At 51.3% G+C, this 12,417-nt stretch overlaps 1 protein-coding gene across 3 annotated transcripts in view; it reads left to right on the forward strand.

The window, feature by feature from the left end:
- MOV10L1 (Mov10 like RISC complex RNA helicase 1) overlaps positions 1-12,417 on the forward strand; it is a 73,224-nt gene that overhangs the window by 22,441 nt on the left and 38,366 nt on the right. For all 3 annotated transcript variants that reach the window (XM_045462619.1, XM_045462617.1, XM_045462618.1), the window contains exons 6-10: positions 613-756; positions 1,249-1,490; positions 1,904-2,036; positions 3,353-3,547; positions 6,096-6,210. In XM_045462619.1, the coding sequence (XP_045318575.1) occupies positions 613-756; positions 1,249-1,490; positions 1,904-2,036; positions 3,353-3,547; positions 6,096-6,210 (829 nt within the window). The remainder of the gene's footprint in view (positions 1-612; positions 757-1,248; positions 1,491-1,903; positions 2,037-3,352; positions 3,548-6,095; positions 6,211-12,417) is intronic.

The raw sequence follows: 12,417 nt of genomic DNA on the forward strand, positions 1-12,417 counted from the left end.
GTCATCTTCACGGGCAAGGGAAGTGTCCCCGCTTCGTTGCTGACGCTGGTCAGAGCAGGGGGTCAGCAGGTGAGCGGTGGATGAAGGGAATTTGCTGGATCCCGGGGAACTCACAGCCAGTGGGCAGTCAGTGCCCATTTCCCGAGTTTGTCCCGCCTTTCACAAGCTCAACAAATGCCCTCTGTGTGCCCAGCTCCGTTCTAGCCCCAGGAGTACTGCCTTGGACAGAGAAGACCCGTGTTTCTGCCCTGGGAGAGTTGGGAGAGTTTAGGTGCTGTCACCCCACTCAGGTTTCCTGTGCCCAGAGAAGAGGCTGCTGGGGGCAGCACGGGGCGTCAAGGCTCTGTGTGTGTGGGTTCCCTCCGTGAGCTGGACTCCATTCCACAGCGTTGGCCCCGCGTGTGCTCCCCACTCACACCCACAGTCTGCCTGCCCAGTTGAATGTCCAAAAGACAGTCCCAATTGATGAGCGCAAAGGCCGAGCTTCTGCTCTCCGGATGCAGTTCCTCCTGCTGTCTTCCCCATCCCAGTTCGCTGGGTGCTGGGGACAAGGGGGAGTGGTGCTTTAGGACACCTGCCACAGTGATGCTGTTCTATGGGTGCTCTCTCCAGGGACTCCTCTGCCTTTGAAGAGACTGCCGACGAGTTCTGTGGAGCACTTTTACTGAAGAACAAAGGTGACATCGAAGTCACGAGGTTGACAAATTTTGGAACGTTAAAAGAAGGAGAAAGTAAAAATATGGTGATCTGGATAGAGTAAGTTTAGCGCTCAAATAAAGTTACATTTAACAGGTTTTAAATTGCGATTTAAAAATTTCTGTAGAATAGGGGCGCTTGGGTGGCTCATTTGGTTAAGCATCTGACTTCGGCTCAGGTTATGATCTCATGGTTCATGAGTTCAAGCCCCACATCGTGCTCTGTGCTGTCAGCGTGGAGCCCATTTCAGATCCGCTGTCTCCCAGTCTCTCTGCCCCTCCCCTGCTCCCCTGCCCCCCAACTCATGTGCTGTCTCTCAAAAATAAATATTTAAAAAAAATTTTTTAAAGAATTTCTGTAGAACCAACTTTACTTTGTTCATTTTTTCCTTTATGGAAATCTTTTAGTTTTTCAGCCTAAAATATTCTTTTTACTTTCAAAGGTTATTTACAGTCATCTCTCACTCATCAGATTGAATTCTGTGTTTTATGGTAGCTGGTTATTTTAGCTTCAGGATCTTATCTGTATTCATGGCTCATTTTCTTTTTCCAGGAATAAAGGAGACATTCCTCAAAACTTAGTCAGCTGTAAGCTGGCTGGCTGGGATAAAGCTAAACAATTCAGATTTCAAATGCTGGATAAAGGCCAGACATGCCCGGCAGGGTCTCTTGTTCCTATTCCTGAGAAGAAGAATTTTTCAGATAAAAATATTAACTTTCTAGACAGCCACCAAAAAAACAAAACCTCTCAGGCGTCAGAGAGCAGTTTGGTGAACAACGGAGACATCTCTCCAGGTAGACGTTTCACCTGTTACCGTGTTCGGCCGGCTGGGGCTTGGCTGCCTGTGTGCCCTGCTGGGCCCGCGTGACAGTGAAGCTGCTCTTGGGGGGGGTCGGGGGCCCGAGTGGCCAGAGCACTCCAGCCGGTGCAACGGATTATACTGCGAGCTTTTTGGTTCTGGGCTCTTCTCTGATGTTTTGTGGCTGAGGAGAAGAGCAGAAATAGCTCGACAGATCCCAGAAGTGCTTCAGACGTGCCGGTTCCCGTGAATAGTTCTGAACTCGGGAAAGGCTGTCCGCTGTCCGCCGCTGTCTGGTGCTTTGGCTGTGTGCGTGCCTGTCTGTGGGTGAGGGTTCGTTTCCGCGAGCACCTGCCGTCAGGAGCAGCCTACCCCTTGGTCTCATTTGGTTTAAATTCCATCTCCCAGATGACTGTACCTGTAAAGGAGAAAACGGAGACAAAGACAAGGCAGCACCAAGGAAGCAGGCGACGGAGCTGGACCCTGGAGGGCTCATCCCTCCAGGTGGAAAAACCCTCATCGTGATCACGTGTGACGCAAAGTACGTGGCTGGAGGGTCGGGAGGGAGTTTACTTTGGGAACATTTGTACATTCGTCTCTGTAGATTTCCCGTGCGATACTTCTAGGTTGGAGGTTATAGAATATTCCTAACTATTTGGATGAGACAAAACCTTGAGAAAAATCAGTGGGGAGAAAATGGCTTTAGTGAGTTTACCGACCCAAGGAGTTGCTCCCCAAGCCTGACCCGCTGCCCCCACCCTGTTCACCCGGCTTCTGACCCTCGGTCCTGTTGTGCACTCTCAGCCTCTGCTCCTCCCTTCCCCTCGCACTCCTGCTCCCTCAGCTGAGGCCTTTTTGCCCTCCACCTCCACCTCCACCTGGGCAGCTGGCCCCGATGCAGGCTCCCGGGGCAGGGGGCTGAGGCCTCCCTCCCTGTGCAGGCTGCATGCAGCAGGCAGGCGAGCCTGAGGGTCCTTCTCCTCCTCTCCCTCCTTTCCTGGATCCCGAGCTCCCCAACCCTGCCTGCTTGCTCCCCACCACCTGCTGGTCCTGCCAGCTGGGCATCTGGGCTGCAGGCCTCTTCCTTTCTCAGTAGTCCTCTACGTTGCTAATTGTAAATCTTTTCTAAAATGGAACTCTGGGAGCACCTGGGTGGGTCAGTGAGTTAAGCGTCCAACGCTTGATCTAAGCTCAGGTCGCGATCCCAGGATCGTGCGATCAAGCCCCGCATAGGGCTCTGTGCCAACAGCCTGGAGCCTGCTTGGGATTCTCTCTCTCCCTGTCTCTCTGCCCTTCCCCCACTTGTGCGTGTGCAGTCTCTCTTAAAATAAATAAATCATCATCGTCGTCATTAAAATGTGACTCTGATTAAACCGCCACCTTGCTTCAAACCCATGGATGACTGACCATTCACACAGATTGCCCTTCAGTCAGCAGTATGTGGTGCCACCACTTTAAAGGATCCCTTTAATGTGACGATCTGTGAAAAGGCAGTAGGTGAGCACAGTGTGTGGAGCGTCCAGTAGAACCTGAATTACAGCAGCAGGAGGAAATTGGGCAGAGAGCAAAGTGAAAACAAGATTTCTGGTAACATTGTACGTGTTCTGATTAAAACTGGACGACACTGTCTTTCCTGTTGTTCTTAAGTTTGAGAATTACAGCTTATGTGGCTGATTTGATCATAGGAAAATGATATGTTCCTTGCTTCTGAAAGTTCCTTTTTCCCTTTGAGAAGAATTAGTAAAAACTAGGGGTGACCGTGGTTTCGTAGCCCGTGTCACACACGCGCACGAAGGGAAACTCTGTCAGGCCCGCTTGTCTTCTGACCACAACTCTGATGCGTTTTGTCTTCTCAAGGAGCCCAGGCCGCTGCAGGGAGCTCCTCCTCCTCTGCTTCTCCAGCTTCACGATCGGGCGGTTCCTGGAGGTGAACGTGGTCAGCGGGGAGGAGTCTCTAATAGCCGTCCGAGAACCGTTTTCCTGGAAGAAGTCTAAAACTACTCCCACGTTAACATCCACAAAAACTACAGTTGTTGTGACCGCACAGAAAAGGTACCGTGAGCAGAAAAGACCTCAGGATCCACAGTGCGCTCGTGGGGTGTGAGAGACGCATGTGGCTGCTGTGTTGTTGGGAGAGCAGCGGTGGGGGGGCACTGTGGCGGGCGCCTCTTTCAGTCGCCTTACTTGGGGGAGGGGTGTGTTTTCACGATGCTCGTCAAGTTTTGTCTGCAGAATGGCTCTACAGTGTGAGGACGGAGTAGTAGGCTGTGCCCCCCCTCCGCCCCCAACTCCACCCCGGCTGCTCCCCACCCCACCCCCCAGCTTCCTATGTTCCCAGCAGCCCAGCCTGGCTACTGAGACATCCCGCATCCCACACGGGCACCCAGAGGCACCCGTCAGCAAGGGGGCCACAAGATGTGGCTGGTGGGCGACCGCCCAGGCAGGGACTGAGGGAGAGGCTTCCAGAAAGTGCTACAGGACAACATGCTCCGTCTGCTGCTGCTGGACCCAGAAATCTCCACAAAGCAGATTGTTTTGAAGTTTGGTGCCGGAAAATCGGACAGGGATGTGAGGACGATTCCCGACTTTGCTCAGTGATGTGAAGACTCCCCCCCCACCCCCCACCCCCCCCGCTGTAGGAACTGACAGGTTTAACCTCGGTCCTGCCCAGAGTTCCTGGAGTAACGGGTATTTCCCTTCTAATATTAGAAAACCCTGAATGTCAGGTCACATTTTTGCCCAGTAACAATTTAAGGTAAGGTGTGAAGGATGTTGCTAATTTGCAGACTAAAGGAAAAAACTATTAGAGTAGTATGTGGTTGGCTTTGGGGTTATATCATTATTTGAATGCAGCACTGCCACCAAGGTGCCGTGTGACCTTGGGCTCGTTTCTTAGCCTTTCTGAACCTCAGTCTCATTCATAAAACGATAGTCTCTCCCTCACTTGGTTACGAAGATTAAATGAGGTGAGATATGTAAAAGACATAGTTTCCAACATGGAGTGATCAGTAACGATCAGTAAGGAGTAAGAATGGTTGGTCGTGGGAAGGACGTGTTCTGGGGATGGAACGTGGAACAGGAGAGCAGTTACCATAGCCTATAGGCAGGAAAACATCCTGCATGATAGGGCCTTAACTATAGGAACATTTAAGAACCCCAGATTGTCACATAGTGGAATGCCAGGCAACTTTCTAGTTATCATTTGGCTTTAACTAGAGGAGTGAACTAGACCAACAGTCCCCTGGTCAGCTGCTTCCCTGTTTGCTGTGTGGGAGTGTCTCTAAACCAGGAGACACCGGTTTCCTGTTGGCAAGGTAGTGACCCAGAGTGTCCTGGTTGGCGTGGGCCTCCTGGAACTCCCAGCACCTGCACCTGCCCACCACCCCACCACACACGTCCTGCCACCTTAGCTCCCCGCCCAGAATGGCATTGTCTGTGTTTGCTTAGCCAGTCTGTTGAGGGCCTCTTTGTGCCAGCACCTTCTCAGCTGAGTTCCCAACCGTTTTAGGCTGTAAACAGACATGTTTTGTTAACTCAGCGTGCATTTTGAGGCCAAGTCGTGACACTGTTCAGGCCTTTTATCTAAATGTGCGTGTGGTGAGGATCCTGTCCCCTTTATGCTGTCCATGTGCGTAGTTAATCCTTTACTGCCACTTACCGAACGCCTCCAGTTTTGACGTGTACTTCGCACCGTGCTTTGATGGAGCTCCTGCCACAACCCGTGTCTCAGCTGGGAGGTGGCGGTCCTTCCCGGTGCTGCTGCTGGTGGCTCTGGCGCTTCCAGGGGCCTTTCGGCCACGGAGCTTCTCTCTAAGCAGCCTTCCCGTCCAGAGCCTAGCTACAGGGACGTACAACCGAGGTGACCGTTTGTGGAGTAAGGAGGCAGGGGTACGGGTGTCCCACCCTCTGCGCTCAGGCCTAAGCTGGAAGCAGGACTTGGAATGAGGGAGGAGTGCCCAGTGCCTTTCTTCACTTCACGCAGCTGGACAGCCTGGCATCGAAGATTCACCGGACCTCCCGTGTGACCCCTGTCGTCTTTCCAACTGTCTCTTCCAGCTGCTTCCCTCCTGGTCATTCTCTATCAGACTCACCTATGGCAGCAGTGATGTTCCTCATCCTGGCGGTGGCCGGCTTCGGTGACACCTGCGCACCTCCCTCTCCGGGACGAGCCGAGGCTTGTTTCCCCAGAGAAGCTCCAGGCTGAAACCGGAAAGGCAGGGCCCATCAGAGCAGCCTCTACCGAACCTGTGGTCCTGCAGCATTGCGGGGATGGTTCTGGCGTTGACAGGCTCGAAGTGGCAGAAGAGCTAGCTGCGGGGAAGCTTAAGAGTGGCTGTTGCAGACTCACGGGATCCGAGGGGCCCTTGGGTGCTGCAGCCCCTCTCCTCTTGAGGACAAGAGAGGGCCCAGGGAGAGAAAGGGCCCCAAAGCAGCTGAGTTTGCAAACTACGGATGGACACCAGCAGTCCACGTGTTAGTTTCGGTTACTGACTGACCTTCAGCCTTTCTGAAGTGGACAAGGGCGTCTAGTGAAAAGGGCTGGTGGAAAACGTGTGGGTGATTAAGAATTACTTTTGACTTGGGAATTTTTTTTTTTAAGGAACTCAAGGCGACAACTTCCAAGTTTCCTTCCACAGTACCCAATACCAGATAGACTTAAGAAATGTGTGGAGCAAAAAATCGACATTCTGACTTTTCAGCCGTTACTCGCAGAGGTAGGGAAAGGGTCTGAGAAAATACTCTTCACTGAGAAAAAAACTTGAGTTTTCTGACGGAATCAGGGGGAGCCCTACCCGGGTTCATTTTTTGCCACAGTTGGCTGGGAATTTCCAGTTCATGGGAGACAGGTCCCCCTGCCGCCGACACTAGTTGTGGGGACGCCGGCAGCCCAGCCTGTCTCTGCTTGGCGTGGCTTTCCCTCCAGGGTCAGATTCTCAGCAGCTGGGAAGGCGTCACGTGTGGGAAGGCCCTGCAGCCATCGGGACCAGGGCAGGGACCAGAGCCGGGACGGCAGGGCCACACAGCTGCCGCCCTTGCCAGGTGCCGTGGTGCTGCCTTGTGCTCGGGCCCATTGGTGGCTCCCGGAGGAAGTCTCGTCCAGCCTGTCCACTGTTAGAGGTGGTGGCTGAAGCCAGACCCGGAGCGGGGCCCCTGCAGGGGAGGGGTGGCACCAAGGAGCCCAGGGACAGGGAGCACATTCCTGTGAGCACATGGAAACCAAGTCCAGGCAAAAGGAAAGTGTCCATCCGCTTGGTGGGGAGAGCGCTTGCCCGGTGTACAGGAGGGCACTTCCCATGGGGTTCGGGGGTCCACGAGCCTGTGCAGTGTCCAGGTGACGACGGGGAGACCAGACAGCAGCCGGAGGGCGCCCTTATGTGCGCTGAGCACGTGCGGCAGGGGAGAACAGGTGGACGTGGGGCTGTGCGCAGAGGAAAGAAGGTTTAGGGGGAAGCGGGGCCCTGGGGAGTGGTTGTCTGCCCCTAGGGGTAGTGGGGCCCTTCCTTCCCGGGAGGCTCTGGGCCCCCAGCGGCCGGGCAGGGGAGGCTCCCGCGGTGCCGTGGCGTGCGTTCGGGAGGCACAGGTCGGAGGGGCCCCCCCTCCCAGACTTGCTAGCCTTCTGGAAGAGGGAGAGAGAGGCCACATACGGTGCGTAGCACATGGAGACACCGGGCAGGTGGGACAGCCCTGCGCGGCTGGGCCGCTCGGAGGGCCCAGTGTTGCAGAGTGTGGATGGAGCGGGCCGCAAACTGGAAGCAGGGAAGCTTGTTGGGAAGGCGTTGTAGTATCCGTAATGAGTTCCGGGTCTGAACTAGGTTCCGTGGCAGCAGGCTGGCCGTAGAAATCGTTGCGGGGAGGGGGCACACCCTGAGGCCAAGTGACTGGACCATCATGAGAGCCTGTGTGTCCCTGACTCCCCCTCACGTGAGCCTGGGCACCGGGAAGGGACCTTCCTCATGAAGGCAGAAGTTCGCAGATGAAAATTGAAGCGATAACGTTGATGGTACCAGTTGTGAAAAGTGCTGTGAGGCTGAACGTTCCAGACTTGTGTCGCGGGTGTGGTCTGTTGAGTCGTGTAACTGCCCGTGAGACGTGCCCTTGGTCAGCGTCCCCACAGCCCGCGTGAGTGTGGGCACATGCTCTGATGAGCACAGGGTGTCACCGCGGTGCAGATGAGGGATGCGTCTGTCCCCCCAGCATTTCTGTGTGCCCCCACCCCATCTCTCTGCTTCACGTGCTCCACTTTCTGTCGCCAGATTTTTGTTTCCTTTTTGGAATTCTACAAACAGAATCCTATTCTTTTTCTTTGGCCCTTTAACTCGGCGTAGTTCTTTTGGTTTGAGATCCGTCTGTGTGGTCGACAGAAGAACGGCTCCCAAAAGATGTCCACGATTCACACTGGCACCTCTGACCTGGGTCACCTCGCATGGTCGAGGGGACTCGGCAGGTGGGGGAGATGACCCTGGATTTTCCAGGTGACCCAGCGGAGCCCAGGAGTCCTTGTGGGAGGGCACCAGGAGGGTCGGACCCCGGGAGGTGGACGGGCCGGTTGGCCCGTGATGGCGGGGATGTGGCGCTTCTCGGAGAAGAACGGGCAGGAGGACGTGCTTCTCCCCGGGGGGCCTCCAGGAGGAAGCGGCCATACCGACACCTGGGATTCAGCGCCGTGAGGCGAGGTCACATCTGTCACAGTTGGTACTGCTGTGTCCCTGCTTCTTAGGGCTGTGTCGTCGCCATGGGAGCGCGTTCCTCAGCTCACCTACTGATGCTACACAGGAGGAGTCCCACACTGCATGGCTGTGTGTCACAAGACACCTGGCCACGGAGGCTGGCGGGCTGCCTTCCAGCCAGGGGCCGGAAGAAGGGGGCCGGGGGAGGCAGTGCCGACCGGGTCAGGCTGTCATTACAGGTGGCCGCACCACACCGTGAACGTGCTCGGTGCGCTAACTTGTCCACCTGAAAATGGTCCATCTCGTGAGTTTCAGCTGCTTTTTCTGCCTCTGTTGCGAGGATCGTGTGGTTCTTTCTTCAGTCTGTTCACGTGGTGAATTCTTTTGATTTTCCAGATGTTAGATCAGCCTTCTGTTCCTCTGATAGCACTCACGTGTGTGCACACGTGTTCATCTGTGTTCACGAGGCACGTTGGTCTGTAGTGTGGTTTTCTCGTGACGCTTCTGTCCCGTGTTGATTCGAGCGTAGCGTGAGCCTCCTAGAATGGCTTGGGGTGGCCCCTCCTCTTTATTTTCCTACGAGTGTGTATGTAGGAGTGGTACTACTCATTCCTTAAATCTCTGACAGAATTTACCAGCAAGGCGTTCAGGTCGGTTTTCTTTGTGGGAAGATTTTTAATTAGGAATTCAATTTCTTTAGTAGTGATAGGGCAAATCAGCTTCTTTCTTGAGTGAGCTTTTGTGGGTTTTTTTTTTTTAAAGGACTTTGTTACTATTTAAGCTAACTTATTTGCATGAAGTTGTTTATAACGTTGGTAATTTGCACCTCTTTTTTCCTGATCATTCTGATTAGATGTTTATAAATTTTTACTAATCTTTTCAGAGAGTCAGCTTTTAATTTTATTGTTTCTATTTTTTTTTCATTGATATCTGCTCTGATTCTTACTATCTTTCCTCTGCTTACTTGGTTTCATTTGTTCTCTTTTATGTTTATTGACATTTGTTTCATAGCTTAAAATATCTATTTTGCTAAGTATTTCTTGCACACTCGAAAAGAACATGCTTTGTGCCGTTAGTAGTGGGTTATTCTGTAAAAATCAGGGTGTTTTGGTCAGTAGTGTTGTTGAAATCTTCTGTGTCCTAATTGACATCTGTCTCCTGTCCCACCACTTCTGGAGAGGCAAGTCTCACTCATAGCTGTAGACACGTGTCTGTTTGTCCATGCCAGGCCATCGGTCTTTACTTCCTGTATCGCAGCTCTGTAATTAGGGGCAGAAATATTCATGGTTATCATGTCATCTTCATTGGTTAGCCCCTTTTTCGGCATGAAACGTCTCACTTTATTCCTGGTGTTCTTGGTTCTGGAATCTACTCTGTGTGATACTCGTGTAGCTTATGCAACTTGTTTCTGATCAGTGTTAACATGGTGTTTCTTTTGTCCTACCTTTAACCTGTTTATGATTTTACCTTTTTTTTTTTTTTTAAGTCTTTTTTAAAAAAATTTTTTTAATGTTTATTTTCGAGGAAGAGAGAGAGAGTGAGGGGGGGTGGTGCAGAGAGAGAGACACAGAATCCAAAGCAGGCTCCAGGCTCCGAGCTGTCAGCGCAGAGCCCGATAATGGGGCTCGAACTCACGAACTGCGAGATCATGACCTGAGGTGAAGTCGGACACCCAACCAACTGAGCCACCCAGATACCCCATTTATGACTTTATCTTTAAAGTGTGTTCCTCGGGGCACCTGGGCTCAGTCGGTTGACCGTCCGACTTCAGCTCAGGTCACGATCTCATCGTTCATGAGTTTGAGCCCCACGTCGGGCTCTGTGCTGACAGCTCAGAGCCTGGAGCCTTATGTCTCCCTCTCTTTCTCTCTCTCAAAAATAGACATTAAAGGGGTGCCTGGGTAGCTCAGTCAGTGAAGCGTCTGACTTCAGCTCAGGTCATTATCTCACAGTTCGTGAGTTCGAGCGCTGTGTTGGGGTCTGTGCTGACAGCTCGGAGCCTGGAGCTGCTTCGGATTCTGTGTCTCCCTCTCTCTCTCTGCCCCTCCCCTGTTCACACTCTGTCTCTCTCTCAAGAATAAATAAATATTTAAAAAATTTTGTCAACAAAACGTGTTTCTCATAGGAAGCACTCAGTTGGTTCTTTCTCTTTTACCTATTTGACCGTCTCTGCCTTAATTGTGGTGTTTTTACTTTTGCGTTTGTGTGGTTACTGATATGACTTTGTTTAAATTTATCATTTTGCTATTTGTATTTGTTCATTGTTTCCTTTTTTTTTCTTTTTCTGCTTTTATTTTGTAATTCCGTTTATCTCCTCTCTCGGCTGGTAACTTTTCTTTTGCAGCGTGTGTCCTGTTGCTTCAGGGTTTCTGACAGCGCTATGCACTAGAACTTTCTGCTGTGATAGACATGTTCTGTATCTGTATCTGTGTTCTCTGACATGGCAGTCGCTGGCCACAGGTGGCTGTGGAGCATCTGAAATGTGGCTGCTGCACCAGGGGAATGGAGTCTTCAGTTCTCTTTAACTTTACTTCAGTGCAGCGTTGAGTAGCTGCGTGTGGAAGGTGGTGTCGTGTCGGCGTAGCACAAGCTTGAAGCATCTAGAGGTCTAGTGTGTCCCACGTGGTGAGACCCCCATGGCAGCACCTTCCCGGTCTCTTTTCTTGGACATTTTGCTAATGTCATAAATACGGCTTCTACATACGTACGCTCTGAGATTCATGCTGTGTTTTACCATGTTTACTTTACATATATATCGTCCGTTATCTTCTAAAAGCATTTTAAAAGAGAAGTCTTTTCTGACGCCTACCATGTAATTCCCATTCTTGGTCCACTGCTTTGCGTGGACCCACACCCCCCCATGGGGTCCTTGTTCTGCTAAACAAAGGGAACGTCCTTGGTGCTCATCTGCGAGTGAGCGGTTCTTTCGGCCCTGGTATGTCTGGAAGAGTGTTTCACCTCCATTCTTTTTTTTTTTTTTTTTTTAATTTTTTTTTTTTTCCAACGTTTATTTATTTTTGGGACAGAGAGAGACAGAGCATGAACGGGGCAGGGGCAGAGAGAGAGGGAGACACAGAATCGGAAACAGGCTCCAGGCTCTGGGCCATCAGCCCAGAGCCCGACGCGGGGCTCGAACTCCCGGACCGCGAGATCGTGACCTGGCTGAAGTCGGACGCTTAATCGACTGCGCCACCCAGGTGCCCCTCACCTCCATTCTTGAAAGATCTTTTTGCTGGGTCTTGAATTCTAGGCTGGAGCTTTGCAGAGGCCGCTCTGCTGTCTTCTGGCTCATTGCTTTCCTTCTTACCTTTTGTTCTTTTGCATGTAATGTGTGCTTTTTTCTAGCAGCTTTTAAGATTTTCTCCTTATAACTAGTTGTAAAAAATAATAATAATAATAATTTACAACATGCGTTGGTACAGTTTTCTTCCAATTTCTGGGCTTGGGGTTCCTTGAACTTCTTGGATCTATGGACTTACAGTTTTCCTCAAATTGGGGTATTTTTGGGCCATTCTGTCTTCAGATCGTCTTTCTGCTGAGCCCCTTCTCCAGATTCCCGTTGCTCCTTGGAGCCGCCCCGCAGCTCAGAGATGCTCTGCTCAGATGTCTTCAGGACTTGCCTCTGCATTTTGGAAGGTTCCTATTGCCAGTCCTCAAGTTCACTAGTCCCTTTTTTTTTTTTTTTTTTTTTTTTTGGCAATGTGTAGTCTGATCCAGTGTGCTTTAACGTCACACATGATAGTTCTCCTCTCCACCGGTTCAGTTGGCTCTTTTTTAGATCTTCTGTGTGTCTACTTCACGTGCACAGTCTTTTCTGGTTCTTCAAAGAACAGCTATTTCAGTGTCCTTGTCTGCAGATTCTGTCGTACATGTCATATCTGGTTCTGTTGAGAGGTTTTTCTCCCCATTGTAAGTTGTAGTTTCTGTTTCTTTCTAAGTCTGCTGACCGTTTTTTTTAAATGTTATATTGATTTTTGAGAGAGAGCTGTTTTTTTTTTTTTTTTCCTCACAAGAGTGGGAAGGGCATAGAGAGAGGGAGACAGAGAATTCAAAGCAGGCTGTGTACTCAGAGCAGTGAGCCCGACGTGGGGCTCAGACTCATGAACCACGACATCATGACCTGAGCTGAAGTCGGACACTCCACCGACTGAGCCACCCAGGCACCCCTAAGCCTTGTAAGTTTTCAATGCCAGACACTCTGGATTTTATCTTGTCAGCTGTTGGATATTTTTCCGTTCCTGAAAATATTTTTAA

This window comes from Leopardus geoffroyi, chromosome B4 (genome assembly GCF_018350155.1).
Source record: "Leopardus geoffroyi isolate Oge1 chromosome B4, O.geoffroyi_Oge1_pat1.0, whole genome shotgun sequence".
In the NCBI taxonomy this organism is placed as follows: Eukaryota; Metazoa; Chordata; class Mammalia; order Carnivora; family Felidae; genus Leopardus; species Leopardus geoffroyi.